A 17,314-nucleotide genomic window follows, 5' to 3' on the forward strand; every position below is an offset into this window, starting at 1 on the left:
AAGGCACTTACTGTTTACATTCGATTTCCCACTGCCTGCTATTTGTAGAGAATGATTATCAAGGCATTAAATTAAAAGTTTTGCCTGGTGAAAAACTACTGGATATTTTGTCATTTCCTTAGAGCCTCTCCTGTTCTGCTGGAGAGACACAGAGGTAGGGGAAGCAATCACCAGAAAGGTCAGGAATATTTGCTTACCAATATTGGAGCACTGCTGAGAGGCTTTCTCCAGTTAAGGGGACTTTCTGGGGAGAGGTTTTGTTCAGGTTGTGGTAGGAAAGCATTGAGGCTTGAAATTGAAAGTCTCCAGTTGCCTGCAGGTTAGAAAGCTGGGGATGCTGCTGGCACCCTCTGGCCTTTTCCTAAAGGCTATGCCCAATCTAAGTGACATCTCATGCTTTCAACAAGCTCAAGAGGAGTTAATGAGGATCTCCCCAAAGCCTTCTTTTAACCTTTATTCCAGGGAAGATTCCAGCAAAGCCACCTTCCCTCAGTGTTCTGGGACAGGGGAAGGACTTTGTGCCTTCAGTGTTGCTGGAGCTTTAGTTTGATCAAAGTTGTGCCTCATATTAGTTATAAATACTGATAATACCCCTGTTCTGCACAGACACAATTCTCTTGTTTGCCCAAGATGTTTTGATCAAAGCACTTCCTTCTGCTTATCAGCAGCAAAATTACAGGACTGGGCTTCTCAGGGAACAGTATTTGTCTTCTGTTTCATACCTTAACAGTGAGTACATAAATTCCAAAGCCTCTCATTTAGACAGAGAGTGAGAAGTCTGTGAAATCATCCCCAGGAACTGAGAAAGCCCCTACAGTCCCTCATCTGTAAAACAGAGATGGAATTAATTATGAACCTGGGTGTTTGCAGTGCAGAATGTTCATGCAGTGCTTTCAGCATGTCTCTGCTAAGCAGGAGTTTGTTGTTGCTGTTGTTACATAGTTTTTATCTCATCCTCAATTATTCTTAGCTTGTCTTACTCAAGGAGACAAGGTGGAGTCTGACAGCCCCAGGTCCTCTTGAAGTGTGCTGGCTTCTCCAGCTGGGCTTGTCAGCCAGCCAGGCACAGTTCTGCTCAGAGGCTCGGGATTTCTGAGGCAATGAGGGGACAAGGCTGACAATAAAAGCAGCCTTAGTGTGCATTGCTACAGCTTAAGTAGCTGCCTCAAGGCAATACAGATGAAGAAGGAAACACTTTAATTTGGCCTGAATTTATATGCAGGCTGGAGTAAGATTTTTTTTTTTAAGCAATGTTTTGTCCCAGCTGTAGTTTAGGTGAGGCTCAGATAGGTCCCTGCCCATTCTCTCTAACTGCATCCAGTTTCCAGCCACTTTCCCTGACGTCTGTGACAGGTTCTCTCCAGTCCTGCCACATCTCTTGTAGTTTTCCCTTCTGCAGTTCAAATACTCAGTTTTCTTGAAACTGAAATTTTTCCACCTTAGATCAGTGTGTATTTTTAAGAAAGTCTTTGTAATAGGACAGTGGGAGATTACAAGCCCTATTAGGGCCTAATGGAAGTCAGTGAGAAAATACAGGTGCTCTTTGCAATAGGAACAGGATCTTAGCTTAGGTAAAGTGCAGCAATATGCATGCTCTGCTCTAAGAAATTATTCTCTTGAAGGCATGGATTGTAGTGGATCACCACACTGGGACACGTTTAGCCTACCAGAAACACCACTGGAACCTGATGGGGTGATAAACATCACTGGGCATAAGCATAAGTTTGTGCACTGGGCAAGGCTCCAGTGTGTCCCGTATGTCTGTGAACCCAGGGCTCACAGGAATTTACACTGATGGCATGGGGGGCATGCCAGCTTCAAGCTTTCACCTCTCATCTGTTGACCAATGAATCCCAAGGAGGAAAAGAATTTTTCTCTTCTTCACTAACAGATTGATAAAAGGTTCTTGCTGCCAAATCTTTAAGAAACTCTTTTGTCTGAAGAAATCTCTGGTATTCCATATGTCTAAAAACAGGCATCTCATTTAGAGCAACAGTTTGTCTGCAGAGTTTTTGTTACTCTTTGTGCTACTTCACTAAATCTGTGATTTGTGAAGGGCCTGGCTTGTGTATGGAAGAATGTAGGAGATTCAAATTGCAGAATATTAAATATAATACTTGGGTCCTGATTTGAGATAGACATTTTGCCTGGCTGAGGACTGGTAGCTCAGAGACAAACAAGGGAAGCTGACAGATTGGTGAATATTGGGTAGGATCATTTGTCAGGAGATGTGATGAATCACTGTGGCGCAGCATTTCATTTTCAGAAAGATCATTTTCTGAAAAAATTAAATTAAAGGCAGAAGAGACAGCTGGCTGTGTTTTGAAAGTTTTAATTTAAATCAAAGTTACAATTAGAATAAAGGCATAATGAAAAGTTCCTGTTATTCTAAAAATATTTTGAGGAAGGAAAAGAATTGAGGTTAGAAGGAAACAGGAGGACCTGGAAGACCACTTGACAGCTGCGCCCCACAAATAGGCCTTGGATTTTACTTACTTCTCTCTAGTCAAAGCCAGTAGGAATTGTATGTCTAGAGCTTCAAGCAGTGCTTCAACTGCAGGAAGAATATCCATCTTATAACCTTGCACACAGGTTATTTGAGCAGAGGTCAATGTGCTTTTAATAGGACTGCACGTAGAGCCTGAGCTCCTCACAGTGGGAACGAGAGCAGCCCTCCTGTTTCATTTTGTCTGGCCTCTTAGGAAGTCCAAGGCTACATCAGCACTGATTAATTCATGCAAGGTAACACATTAATAACAAATGGAAACAAGGGGGACACAGGGGGTGGAGGCTTCCTGCTGGTGCTTCAGCTGCGGACACAAGTGCCAGGAGGCCAAGGGCTGATCCCTGTTCCCCCTTTCTCCTGGAACCCAGTTGCCACCCACAAATTCAGTTTTTCTGTACAAGGTTATTCCTAGGGTTTGATCAACACCTTTCTGACCCTAGTGTAAGCAGAAGAGTGTGAATGCTTCAGGGAGTAGCTCTGTGACAAAGATATTTTAAAGCAGCTGCTCTTCACAGAGCAGCATACTGTTGTATGTACAGCATACTTAATTAGAAGGTCAGATGGAAACTTTAGTAAAACAGAACTGTGTAAAATCTTATCTTTACCATTACTTAAATCAACATCAAGTTCTCACTGTGTGTATATGTGTAAAACTGGTATTTCCAGATGCCTTGCCTGTCAGTGGACATGAAATAAAAAGGTAAAACAATCTGGCAGTACTGTTCCACAACATGTTTGCCTCTTTCAAAGTTGTAGCCTGCATAGAGATGAGAGAGAGAAAAGGAAATGAGACACACACGTGATGTGGGATTCTAAAAAACATTACATCCTCTTCCAAGCAGGATTCAAGCAGGCACTTAATTTTTAAAACAACAAATAATGATGGGTCATACCATGTGCAGGACTTGATATTGAGGCTTTCTGAAATAGCAGTGGGAGAACTGGTCACATAGTGCCTGTTTGCTTGACTAATGCTCTGCTGGTTACTCGGTTTAGGAAATATGGAACTCTGATGCCAGCTGTGTTCCCAGTATAAAGGCTTTGCACTCTTTGTGCAGGAAAAGTAGTTAATTTTATGAGAAAGCCTCAGCAAGTTGTTTGCTAGTGAGGCTTCTCCAGGTAGAAGGACGATCAGGAATGCTTGGTGACACAATCTCTTGAGACCATGCTAAAGCACACATGGACTAACAAAACTTTTCTCTTGATCTTCTATGAATGTTAAGTTAATAAATTATCATGATGTTAATATCCATCCCAAATAGGATGTCAAGATTGCAAAGCAAAACTTGAGTAAGGAAGCACAAACTTTGCATTTTGCATCCTTTTAACATGGCATTTACCCTTCAGATAAGAATTGCTGTTCTCGCCCTTGTTCCATATTAGTGCTGATATGAACCTAAGGCTGGTGTGTAGCTCTCTCACTCTACAGGGCAGATAGTCTCAAGTGAAATAAATTAATATTCAAAATAAACCTTTCTCTTTCATCTTCAAGGTAACAGATCGCCTTGCTGGATTTCTGTCCCCACCTGCCCTTAGTTACTCTGTTTCTCTTCACCTCTGTCAGTTTCTGAATAAGAATTAGTTTTTCAACAATTAATTTACCTCACTGCCTCTGTAGGACATTACCTAAATTTCCAAGCCTCTCTGAGACTGGCATCACAACCATGCCCTTCCATCCTAATTGCTGGCTCTGCTGGAAATCACAGCAGGTCCAGTTGAGACACAGGGAGCTGAGGGTAAGTGCAGAGCTGAAACACAGTTCAGTCTAATTCTTAAATGAATGCTAGGAATCCCCAGCACACATAAGTTTATCGCTTATTGCCTGTAATTTTCTCAACTAATTCCAAATTTAATGACAGCTTTCAGCTTTGGTGTTCTCTTCTAATTAATGTACCAGTGACTATAATCTCTGTATAAAGCCAAAAGCAGCTTACATGATAATTACAGAGGGATCACAGCACCTACTGTTTAAGGAAGGCATCCATGAGAAAGGTCTTGCATTATAGTTAAGGTGCTGAGATTAACTGGTAATTAATCTTAACTTGTGCTGTTTCTTTTACTGCCTCAAAGCTTTTTTATTACTGGCTCAACATAATGCTGGTAAACTTTCAGGAAGGAAACAAAAGAACTGGACAGATCAAGCATAGTCTTGCACACACAGCACATACAGCAGAGGCTTTCTGGACGTGGTGAGCTGTTGAGGTCATAGTATTTTTGTAGAGTCATACTGTTGAGTAATTTTATATTTTTCCCATGATAGTTATGATGTAGTGGGTTGAAAATTCCTCTTTTACATTGTGCAAGATTCTTTGCATCCACCTTTTTTGCAGCTGCAGTCAGAAAACAATTCTGACTGCACAAATCAGAAGTGAAGCCCAAGTGTATGACAGAAGCAGAGTACCTTTGCTGCATCCATTAACTCAAAATTAGCATTGGTTACATCATTTTAGACATGCACCATGTCTGTCTGCTTTCCAGTATGGAGGAGTACACATTAATGCTCTTGGTCGCAATTAAATATACTAAACTAAAAGGAAACACTATATGTAGATGAATATTTTCATAGATAGGCTTATTTGTAAAAATGTGGTTAAACTGTATCCAGTCTCCCTGTAGTACTTTGGTAGTTATGTGAGAAGGGAAAAGATGTATTAAAGGTCTCTGTGAATAAACTCAGAAGAGGAACTCCTTATGTTATTTACAAACTTGGTTAAACTTTTATTCATTTCAGTACAGGACCATTGTCCAACAGCTCTACACTCCATGCTCTTTGATTCTGAAATGTACTCAGCAAATTTTGAGTTCTGTGTCTTTTGTTGTTGGTTTTAGATTGACAAGTATGCTCAGCGGGATCTGAAGAAAGGACTTCACTTGTATGGGACAGATGGAAATATTGGCCTCACTAATGCATGGAGCATCATTCAAACAGATGTAAGTCTGAGCTCTCTCTTTTAACCTCTTCCTCTTTACCTTCTGGGTTCTGTAACAACATGTTCTGGGTGCAAAATCTCCAAATCCCAAGTCACCCTCTGTCTGTCACCCAATCAGCACATTAGCAACTAAACTTTCTGCTTTTTGTAACAAGCAGTATTTTTTATTTGTTTCTCCTTTGACAGAAAATATCTTCCTTTTAAAAGAATACTATACTAAGAATGCTATACTAATGTTATATTAACTTATAGAAGAATGCTATACTAATGTTATACTAAGTTGATGCCTAAATATCATGCAGTTCTGTGCTATGTGGATTGTGAAGGAAATGGTCAGACAGGAAACAAGCAATAACTTTTCTTTAAAGTCAAAGGGGTGGCTTATGTTGGGATGAAGAGCAATAGCATAAAAGGAAAGAACCTCTTCAACCACCTTTTAATTTCTGTTCTGTCTCCTTTTGCTGCTACTACTGCTCCCACTAGTGAGTCAAAATGGAAACAGAGCCTGGTGTTTGTAACCTCCTCCTACAGTCAGTACATTTTCCCCAGCAGAATTCAATCATCCTCCATCACAGGTGGACTGGGAATGCTTTTTGCTGTGTTGTCACTGCTCTTCCTTTGTCCTGATTCTCTGACAGCCTTCTGCCAGTGTTCATCTGCTAAGGACTGCTGAACATTGTAGCTGGCTTTCTCCTCTGTCCTTGTCTGAGGGAACACCATCACTGACAGTTCAGGTTTATTAGCTCTGTACTTGTTTCATATTCAGTCAGTTCTCCTGAGGGGTGCTCTTTGTGATTTCATGTTCTCTGCTTCTTGAATGGTAAAGTGCTCCAGCTTTTGTCCTGTTTTAAGCAGAAGCACTTGCACTGCCTTGGTTTCACTCAAAAAATCTTGCATAGACTTCTGAATTTCTCCTCCAGAGGTGCAAGTGTGGTACAGACAGGAGGGGTTTAGTCTTGCCTGGTGTCTTAAGTGGATCAAAGACAGTAACCTCTCGCACTGCTCCCAAAGTCTCCTCTTATGGACAATACAAGGTAATAGGAGAAACAGGCTGCTAAAAACTATCTGAGACATGAAAACCTTGAGATCACTAACAGAACAAAAGAACTGATTGGCCAAACTCTTTGTGCATCTCTGGGTCTGCAGGACCTGTGCTGAGTGCAGTAGGTTGCCTTCTTTTGTGTGTGAAAGACAAACGGTCCAGGTCCAGGAAAGAAGCCAATTTCAGTCCTGCATCCCAACAACTTCATGTGAAAAGTTCTTTCACTTACCTTTATAAGGCCTGAACATCTTGCAATATTGTTAATAATTTCCTCTTACAATACTTTTTCCTTTTTCCTGTATATCAAATATGAGAAGGCATCAGTTACTGACAAAATAAATGCATTAGGTGGTGCTAGCTTGAGAGTAAGCCATGTGAAATACAGATAAGATTTTAAATATAGTTGCTTATATCCAACAGTATTACAAATTTTACTCTTTTACAGTAACTTAATTTTGTGTAGTAAAAACTACTAATACTGAAATATTTGTACTAAGTATTAATCCACTTTCAGTGACACCCCAAGAACTCTTAAAAGCATATAGCAAAGGCTGGGGGAAAGGCAGTTTTTGGAGGTCTCATGGAATATAAACACCGTAATTCTTCTCCCCTTTGTGTAAAATAGGTGTAACAATATATGCAATGTCTAGTTCATATAGTCACATTTTTTCAAAATCTTCATGAGTTGATTGGATTCAGAAAAGATGTAATAAATAATTTTGGAAAGTGACATTATGGTGAGAAATTTTAAATACCTTATATAAACAGGCAAAGATCAGGTAGCGATGTGATTGCAGTTTTTAAAAAGAGAGCAGTGAGGAAAAAGTGTTGTGAGAGAAAAGGGCTCTGTAGTTGATCCAAGAGCTAAGAACTCAAATTAGACATATCTGGTGGTCAGATGTTGTTGTACAGCAGCACAATAGATTCCTTTTCTCTAAAGAATAAGACCTGGCTTTTGGCTTAAAGGAAATGGTCACGTTCAGTGACCAGCTTAGGTTTGAGGCAGGACTCAATAGTTTGGTTTGCATAGTGCTGTTGATCATGGTCATTTACCCTGGTAATTCCTTTGGTCTTGAAACCCATTATAGTTTAAAGAATTCCTTATAAGTTTCAGATGAAACTCATGTTAGCTGACTCCTAGGAGCTCAAAAGATGACAAGAAAATGCCACCCCACGGGCTGTGTACAGCCAGGGGATATCGTCCTCTCATGGCCACAGTGAAATTACCACTTGCCTGCTTGGCAGCACCACAGTGTCAAAGTCATTGTGCTCCCCATGCTGGGCACTGAGGAAAACAGCAAAGAGCTCCCACAGATCCATTTTTGCCACTCTGCATAATTGGTTCTCACATGTGTCTTTCAAAACTATGTGGGAATAGACTATTGCAGAGGTGCAGCAAAGACAATCCCATCATGGTTAATTATGTAAAACACTTTGCAGTTGAATAGAACTATCTAAATGCCAGCTTGGGGGGTTTTTGTGTAATAATCATTATCTCTTACATCCCTAATCAGTAGAGTGTAATCACTGATTGGAGGATTAGGGTGATGCAGGGGATTTTCTGCAAGGGAAGTCCCAGCTCAGGCTTGCTGTTTGCATTCTGTCTCTTAAGGCTCACAACAAAAATCCACAGTAGGGCAACCACGATGCCATGTAGGACAGAGTTTTTCCTGATGGAAGACATCATTCACTGAGCCATGGGCTGTGTCTGTATGTGGATGGAAAACAGCATTCTCACAAAATAAAAGTGCTGTGTAAAAAATGTGACAGTAACAGAAATCATAATGAGCCTTTTGTCCCCTCTGCATTTGCACTCCCTTCTTTGTAAAAGTATTTTTCAGAATCTGAGCAGTGGTTAAAGCAGTAAATTTGACACACTGGCATAGTTCTAAATTTCTCTCAAGATTTAAGATAGAGACCATCCCCATCCTGCATTCATTAGGTACTACTGTGTATGGCAGCTTTGGCTGAAAAAGGAGGAAAAAGTTTTTCTAAGGAATCACATTTAGATGGCATTTGACTTTTGTGGGATTGGCCAATCACAGATCAGAGGGGAGTTTTGACGGGGAGTGTGGATGCCCACTGCACATAGTGACTTGTGAGGGGCGATTGTCAAAGGTCTGAGCATCTTCTGAGGAAGGTTTTTTTTTCCAAAGCCTTTGTGCCTTGAGAAATGGTTTTCCTCTTTTTAACAGAAACCTACCGTTTTCAAGGGAAACAAGGGAAAAACAGGGCCTGTCTTTTAAGAGGAAGTTGCAGTTTTGGCTGGTGTCTGAGCTGCTCACCTTACTGGTAATGGAAACTGGGTTTACCTGCAAACCTGCTAAGTGTATGAGAGGAAAGGCAGTGGACTCATTTTGCAGTCCTAGTAAGCCTCTAAGTCAGGGAGCTGTTTCAAATCACAACATTCTATTGATTTCTTTTTAATACCTTCAGCTAACCAAACTCTCAGCCTTTCTCAATAGCGTTTCAAACCTTTAAAGGATCAGAAACACAAGCAGATGAATTCTGTGTGTCACGACTGAAGACTATGAAAGCTTACAAAGTGATTTTCAAACATGACTAAAATTCTGAGTTCAGGAGGTAAGTTATCCTGAACTGCATTAAACTCCTTACCCACCAGGACTGGTTAAAGTCACAGGTGGAGATCATTAGAAAATGAGGAACAGGCATTAATTTTTAAAATGTTGCTTCATCCCCAACATCTTTGTGATCAATATTTGAACACTTCTACTTTTAACTAAGCGGGCAGTAATTCGAGAGGCATGCAGAAAACCTATTAGCTTCACTAAAGTGAGCAAATTCAGCTCACTTTTGCTGCTGTGTAATGCCTTTTCGTGTCTGTTTAGACCACTGTAACTGAGAAGAAATTTGACCCATCTCCCTATTCCAAGTCATTGATTCTATTGGATCAAGGCATACTTTAGAATTACTTCCAAAGTAATCCAAACCACCCATTAAACATGATTTTTAGAACAAAGCTATATTATTCACCACTTTTTACAGTAATGGAGGAAAAAGGTGTACAGAAGGCTCCCTACCTTGTCTCTAGTTCTTTGCCCCATTCACAAAACCGGAAAACAAGGCTTTGCTAAAAAACTGTCTGCAACAAGGATTGAATATCTGTTTATTTTCATGAACCCTATCCCAGCCTGACTGACTCTGCAGGAATTTGGCAAAGAAGATAAGGCCTACTTAGCCTTCAATATTTGGAATAATGTAAAATATGTACAAGTGTCCAATTCCTTATCAGGAGTTACACTGTTGCACTGAGATAGAAACTTTTAAAATAGATTACTCCCTTTTAATGTCTGTTAGTCTGGGTCCTCCAAAATAAGCACTGTTAGTTTGTAATTATTTCTAAAAAATGTAAATGCTGAAAGTAGGAACAGAACTAAGCAATTAGGCAAACTTGTGAAGGGAAGAAGACAGGAGTATAAATGTGACCAACAAATGAATGTGGTTGTAGAAAGAATTGACTCTTCAATGCTTTCATGCCTGGCATTGGCAGAACATCAACCTTTGTGGTAGGACTGGCTACAGCAAATTGCTGGTGACAGATATTGTCCTTCATGTGCCCTGAGCTTTCTCCATCCTCCAGGTGTAGGCCTGTCTCCAACTATCCCTGCTTAAAGACCTTGCCAATTTTCAAGAGAACACTGCTCTCAAATCGAAAAGGACTCTATAAATATTAAGTCCTTCGTATTCCCCTTTCTTCTAATGGTCCCTCATCTCCCTCAATAATTTGGCTGCTTACTGTTCAGCTGCATCAATCAGTTGCTTGTCACATGATCCAAAATCATTCCTGCACTCTCTCTTTTCTACTTGGACATCCATAGTGAAGTCTCTGAGTTTATTGAGCTCTCAGCTTACCTGCCTTTCTGGCTTCTAGTGGACCCCTTTGCTGGATCTGAACTGGTGACCAATTCAATCCCATTGCTGCTCGTTTCCTTGTTCCTGCATCTTTGAGCATGGATCACTGCCCCTGCTCCCTAGAGATGCCAGTCACAGCACTTGGCCTTCACTGAGCAGTGCTTCTTTCCTTGCTTCTGCACTCTCAGGTCTCTGTGGTGCTAGAACTCTGCTGTATTCATCACCTCCTCTTGATTAGGGCTATGGATCATCCACTGCTTAATCCCATTGCTCATCCTTCCTTTGTCTTCCAAAGATATTTCTTCCATTTATAGTTACAGACATTATTTCTTCCAGTCCTAAGACCACTGATCCTGTGTTATGTCCTTTATTTATACCTTGAACTTCTCTTAGCCCATTCTTCCGTTGCTGTGTCTTCTGTGCTCTTATACAGAGAATCTGTGTGGGCAGGCAGTTTGTGTCCAACTGCAGCTCATCCTTGCAACTGCATCCCTTCCTATTCTCACCTTGTGGTTTACCAGGAATTTTTACTCTTTGGAGGCCCAATCCTAGCTCATGGCCTAGCCACCTCCTGCTTCACAGGTCCCATAGGAGCAGCTGTCCTCAACCTGTTAGTGAGCACTTGGCTACAAAACCCGTGCTACATCTTCATCTCCTTAGTCTGTCAGACTGACACCTTCAGCCATGCATTATTATGGGAAGAAGGAGTCTAGTTCTGATTTATGCAAATTTGTGTCACTTGTGTTTGGCCAGAACATCACTCAAATGTCTCAGCCCTTACCGCTGCACACTCTACATCACAGATGAGCCACATTTTTAAGGCTTGCTGTTTACAAGCTGCCACTTCTTGCTGTCTATCAAAGAGCTGCCTCCTGACTCTAATGATGACAGCCTGCAAGACCTTCTTCTTGCTAGATTTCCAAATGAACCAGCCTTCCTCAAATGCATGCCATGTATTCCAGGCTGCTCCTACTCACTTTTGGGACCTGTTACACATGGACCTCCTGTTTTCTGTGCAGGAACATAGGAAAAAAAGAAAGGCACAAAACTTTTTTTCTAGTTTCATGTCAGTTTGTAGAAAATGAAGCCTGTGAACTTAAAAATCAAACATTTGCAAGTGGACGATTGAGTCCTGCCACAGACCAAATCAAAATTTGGAGCAGAAACTAGGAAGGATAGATGTTAGTCCAGGAAAGTTTTCTGACTTTTCCTTGACAGAAGAAAAACTCTGCTGTGACTACTGAAATGTCTCTATCAAGGACTACTTTCCGAGTGCTTGAAGCATCATAAGATGCATGAGGCAGCATGTGACACCTCTGCCCTCTATAGGTCTGAAGTGGCACATTTTGTGTGTGCAGCAAGACCTGAACACTATGACTCTAATACAGGCTGAACTCTACATGTATTATAAAACAAAGGAAAACTCTCTCTCAAGCCAGTGTAAACATCAGGATCTCAATTAGGTCTTTGGCCCTAGGGATGCAGATGTCTGCATGATTATGAGTCTCCCAGAAACAAGAGAACTGGTCTCTATAGGGATGCAAAAAATACTCTTCTGCCTTATCTAAAATCACATTTTAAAAAATAAGATCTTGGCAAGTAATTTTGGGACTAGGTAGGTGGCTGGCATAGCCCCGATAAAGTGTGAGGTACTGTGAATAGCAGAGAGCAGTTCTGCAGCCCAGTGTTGTCTTGTTTTACTCACTGGTGCTAAAGTGTCTAAATCCCAACAAATTCATACTTTTGCATAATGGTGACAGATGGTGTATACATCTATATGGTAATGAGTCCTAGCTTATTTCCTATCACAGGAACATACCAGTTCCCAAGGGGAAGATGGCCACAGAACCATTCCCTCTACCACTCTGTGTTTCTGTACCTTTCATCCCACTACCAAAGTCAAACAGACCTTCCAATTTTGCAGTGTTGTGCACATAGTGTGTCGTTGTAGGCAGACACTTAACTATTAGAACACACAATTATTACAGCAGGATTAGATGATGACATTAAAGAACTGCACCATAGAGAAAAGAGGAGGAAATACACCTTTTGCTGACTGGCAAAGGACTTTCAAAGGTGATTAGTAATTAAAAGCTTAATGAGAAATTTGCCTGGTTTTCTCCAAGCATGATCCCAGAAGTAGTGTGCAGTAAAGATCCCAGTGTCTTAATCTCTTGGGTGCTGTAGCTGTATCCTTTTTCTTGACAATCTGCAAAAAACTGTTATAATTCTGGTCAGTCAATAACTCAATCTCAGTATTTGTCTGAGGTTGTCCAGTTTCAGCTCCTGCAGTATCTTCCCACTGCAAATAGGGGCCTTTGCTTCTTGCATCAACATTAGCTGCATATAAGACCATATTTAAATGTAATACAAAAGAGTGGAGAAAAGGGTCTGTTTGGGTAAAGCTGAGGAAGTTCTGTATTCCTTTAAAATTTAAAGCCTCTGCTGGTGTAATCAAAATGCACTGGATATCAGGCTCTGGGAGGCAAGGTCAGAACAGGCAGAAGTCAGTGGCAGATCACACTTACGGTATCACCTCGGTTCATCTTCTTCCAGTTCAGATGCTGTGGAGTCTCCAACTACACGGACTGGTTCGAAGTGTACAACACAACCCGGGTGCCAGACTCCTGCTGCTTAGAATTCAGTGAGAACTGTGGGCTCCATTCCCCAGGGACCTGGTGGAAAGCGGTGAGTAGCTCTGCGGCACACGGCAGCAGCTGCCTTGCAGCCCAGGTGAAGGGCAGGCTGTAGTCACTTGCAGGGCTGACAGGTGATAAGCTGTGCACTTCATTCTGTCCTAATTTACCTTTCATTGGGTGCTTTCAGAAGGCTCCTGTTGAGCTGTGCCCTTTGACCTCCAAGGAAACCCCCTATTTAGTTATTTTGATGAGCTGGTTTCCTTTCAGTAGGCTCTAACGTGTTGTTTCACGTTGCAGACAGGTCCATTCCAACACTGATCTGCAGCACAGACTTAGTGACATCAAGCCAGGACATGGCAGGAATGTCCTTTTTAGTGTCCCACCTACTGGGGTCAGTAAAGGCAAAGGGTTCATGCACACACAGGCCCTGGAGCAGCAGCTGTAGCTTATCACAGCCCAGGCACGCCTGAGGCCAGTGGACTGTGAGGGTCTTGAGCACTCTTCTGCCACCAGGAGCTCTCATCACGGGCCTCCACTGCAGAGAAGAGTGGGAACTGTTTGTTCCACTGAGTTGCCAGCAGCATTTCTTCTTTTTTTTTTTTTTTTTTTTTTTTTTTTTTTTTTTTTTTTTTTTTTGCATTGAGTTTCTGTACTTCCCTGTAATCAAATTCAAAACTCCATGGGATAATTTCCCTGCAATGGCCTCAGCAAGATCTTTCTGGAACAGATAGTCAGAGCCTAAATATGTCTCTGAAATTAGCTCAGCAATTCTTTGTGCTAATTACAGGTAGTGCAATTACACAGGAGGGGTGTGGAGTAAGGCCACCTGATGAAGTGGAATTATAACTAAGTTCTGCTGGTTCTAATGGTTTGGGAAGACAATGAGTAAAGCTCTCTTGGCCACTTTCTAGTGAGATTTCATGTGCATAGATTGGTACTCACAGAGGCTGAGTTCACATCAAACACAGCTTCCTTATACTTCTTGAGTAGCTCCAGGTAATTTTTTTTTAATTTAAGGACTGAAAAGTTCTTTTATTTTATTTTTTATTTTATTTATTTTATTTTATTCAGGGTAGTAGGAAAATCAGTGCAGGTTAACCCTATGGTTTCTGATGGGCATTAACAGTTCTTGCTTTATACATATGTAAAAGCTCCTAACTGAAGTTTGAACGATTCTTGAACATTTACAAGACAGGGGGTCCCTGTTTTTGCACAAGGTTGTCTTACAGACATTATTATTTAAAGAAAGGTTTCACTTGGGCCAATTCCACCCTCCCCAAAACTGGACTAGTAAAATTGGGCTACAGCTATTGCGGAATTTAAAGCATGAAGAAAAAAACAGAAGAGTGCCCATACTGCAGTTTGAAATTATGGAAAATGGTATGAAATGGGTCCATGTGTAGCAGGAACAGTTACTGAGCCACTTGCACTGGGACTGTTTGGCTTCATGTGTCTGTATGTATTATAAGAAAGGTTTATTTTCCTGAAATGTGGAGAAAATGAAAGCCTCATTGTAAGGTTCTAACTGCTTGTGGTTGGGTTTTAGAGGGCAAAGAGGACCCAAACCCAGTGCTTGTTTATTTGTGGTAGCTTAACCCCAGCTGGCTACTAAGCCTCACACAGCTGCCTGCTTACTTTCCCACCAGTGGGATCAAGGGGAGAAGCAGAAAAGTAAAAGGGAGAAAAAGTGGGTTGAGATAAAGACAGTTCAATAGGGAAACCAAAAAAACATGCTGTGTGTAACCCTTGCTCAACAAGAACAAAAATAGCTCCAGGTTATCAACTCTGTGTTCAGGACAAATCCAAAACACAACCCCATACCCACCACTGTGAAGAAAATTAACTCTATCCCAGCCAAAACCAGCACACTATTTTTAGTTACTGCCTGGATTTATATGGATCAGTGCTCGTGCAGCATTTTGGAGGTGCACTTTTTTGTGTCACTGGGATTAGTACTCTATGTTCAAGCTTCAACCCAAAAATACATTATAGTTGCTCCAGCACTGAAATGATAATCCAGGCTACCTAGCAGCTAGGTGAGATCCATTTTTTCTCTGGCTGTATATTCCTGGGAGAGTAGAGCTGTATTTATGGCCAATACAATATTCTTGGTTTGTTTTCTTTTTTAGCCTTGCTATGAAACTGTGAAAGTATGGCTCCAGGAAAACTTACTGGCAGTGGGAATCTTCGGATTGTGCACAGCTATGGTGCAGGTACAGTTTAATATCAATTTTCAAATCCTAACTAATTGTAACTTAAGTCACCCCAGATTCAGATATATACTCTGCTCAAACAGGCTTTAAATGTTGTAGAATTTTCCTCTACCATCATGCAAAATTAAGTACTTTCAGTTTTACTTTAGTTAAAATACTGTGTACAAGGCACAGAACTAGGAACACTGCACAGTGTTTTATGATGCACTGCAAAGAGCTGGCACTATATCAAGTGGTTTATGTAAGACTGAAACTGGACTTGGGAGGGGAGACTGGACTCCAGACACCTAATCAGAGTAGGATGAACTCCCTTTATGGTGCTTGTATTTATCCAGTTATTCTCCAGAGAGGGTTTAGGCTAAATAGCCAACTTCAGCATAGTCTAGAGGCAGCTTAAGTCTTCAACCTCATCCCTCAGGCCAGGGTAAATTACAAATCAGGATGTGGTGTCCATTAGTCAACCCTGCCAATAAACCTATGCTCCCTTACTATGATTGGCATAGAATTGCCTATCAGATTTTCGAGTTGCAGTCCTTTCCACTGTGACTTTGGTCAGAGAAGAATCTGTTGTCCATCACTTTGTCTCTTATGTGCCTGTGCCTTTAACCCAGCCTGCTGTGGTTGTTCCAGTTTAAGCACCAGTGGCACAGCATGAAGATACACAGGTGAAAGTTGTGCTGGAGCTCAGGCTGTTCAAAGTCCCTTTCCTAAATTCAGTGAAAATCTAGCTTTAGTTTCCAGCTCTCCCTCTCTCACACTCGACATGCAAACACAAAGGATGGCATTGCTAAGTTAATTTACGCCATGTGACTGCAAATTAACTCATGGTTGTTTGGTTTTGTTGGGTTGTTTTTGTTTTCTTTTAATTTGCCTAGTATGCCACTATCAGCAGCAGGAGTGAGCCTGGGATCAGTATTCCACTCACATTCCAAATAATGACAGATTAGGCAGAATGGCACATATCTTACTCTCTCATATGTCATTTATTGGCTGCAACTCATTAATGCAAATGCCTGATGTTTCACAGGCCCAAATTCAGTAGAGTTGTGGGGTTTGTTCCAGTATAATAAGCAGATATGCTTAGAGAAAAAAAGCAGATCATATGGCAGACAGGCAATTTATTACTCTTGTTAATATATTACCATGATTAAAAAACAAAACCAGCTTTTGAGCATCCATTCAACATTTAGGGTATCCTTAAAGGATACATTAAAAATCCTCAGCAGCCCATGGTCAGAGTCCTTCTCATAAATACCCTAAATATATTAAATTTCTATGACAATATTATCTTTCTGACAGAAAGACATTGCTAATTTGCACAGGAGGAAGCACTTCAAACAATTTAAAAATGCAAATTCGTGTGCCTAGTAAATGCTGTGCAATGCAGGGAAAACACCTCAGAACACAAGAGATCTTCAGTCTGCCTTCCAGCTGCCTGGTGTGAATGAATCTACCTGATGACAAAAGTTTTTGTGTACTGTCACCTAAAGTGAACTGGGTCCTCTCTCTTGCTGCTGCTTCAGTTGTGTTCTGGCCCATAGCATGTGGCAGTTTTTCATGTTAAACATCTTGGAGAATCATACAGTGACATAATTTGAAAGGCATAACAGCACATGCAACAGAAGAATCTTCCTCAGTCGTGCATGCTTCAAATTATAAACCGAGTTCAGCCACCACTGTTTCATTACGTAGCTCTACCTGAAGGTGGATACTTCCAAAAAGCCAGTGCTTGCTATAAACAGTACACCAAAAACCTAATAATCTGATTTCACTGTAGAAGAGTAAGACTTGAGGAAGATTAACAACTTAATAGCCATTTTTTCTTCATAAATATAATTGTCTGTGTGTATTCATATATTCTTTTAAAGTACTCATTAACAGGAACTATTACTCATGTAAAGTCTAAATTTGAAGTGGCCAAATTAAGTGCTTAAAACAGAATTCATACCCTAAAATTTTCTACCTGGCAGACCTTCATTTCAGTGACAGCTCTTACAGTGGTGTTGGAAAGTAACAAGCACTTAGTACGTTCACATAGGTACTTCAGCTGGAAGGAAAATAAGACTCTCTCCCCCATCCCCTTTTGATGAAGTAATCCCCCAGAGGCAGCA

At 41.0% G+C, this 17,314-nt stretch overlaps 1 protein-coding gene across 4 annotated transcripts in view; it reads left to right on the plus strand.

Annotated features, from left to right (window-relative positions):
- TSPAN4 (tetraspanin 4) overlaps positions 1-17,314 on the plus strand; it is a 418,694-nt gene that overhangs the window by 392,320 nt on the left and 9,060 nt on the right. For all 4 annotated transcript variants that reach the window (XM_021555172.2, XM_077784245.1, XM_021555171.3 and 1 more), the window contains 3 exons: positions 5,336-5,437; positions 12,908-13,039; positions 15,120-15,203. In XM_021555172.2, coding sequence (XP_021410847.1) covers positions 5,336-5,437; positions 12,908-13,039; positions 15,120-15,203 — 318 coding nt within the window. The remainder of the gene's footprint in view (positions 1-5,335; positions 5,438-12,907; positions 13,040-15,119; positions 15,204-17,314) is intronic.

This window comes from Lonchura striata, chromosome 6 (assembly GCF_046129695.1).
Source record: "Lonchura striata isolate bLonStr1 chromosome 6, bLonStr1.mat, whole genome shotgun sequence".
NCBI lineage: Eukaryota > Metazoa > Chordata > Aves > Passeriformes > Estrildidae > Lonchura > Lonchura striata.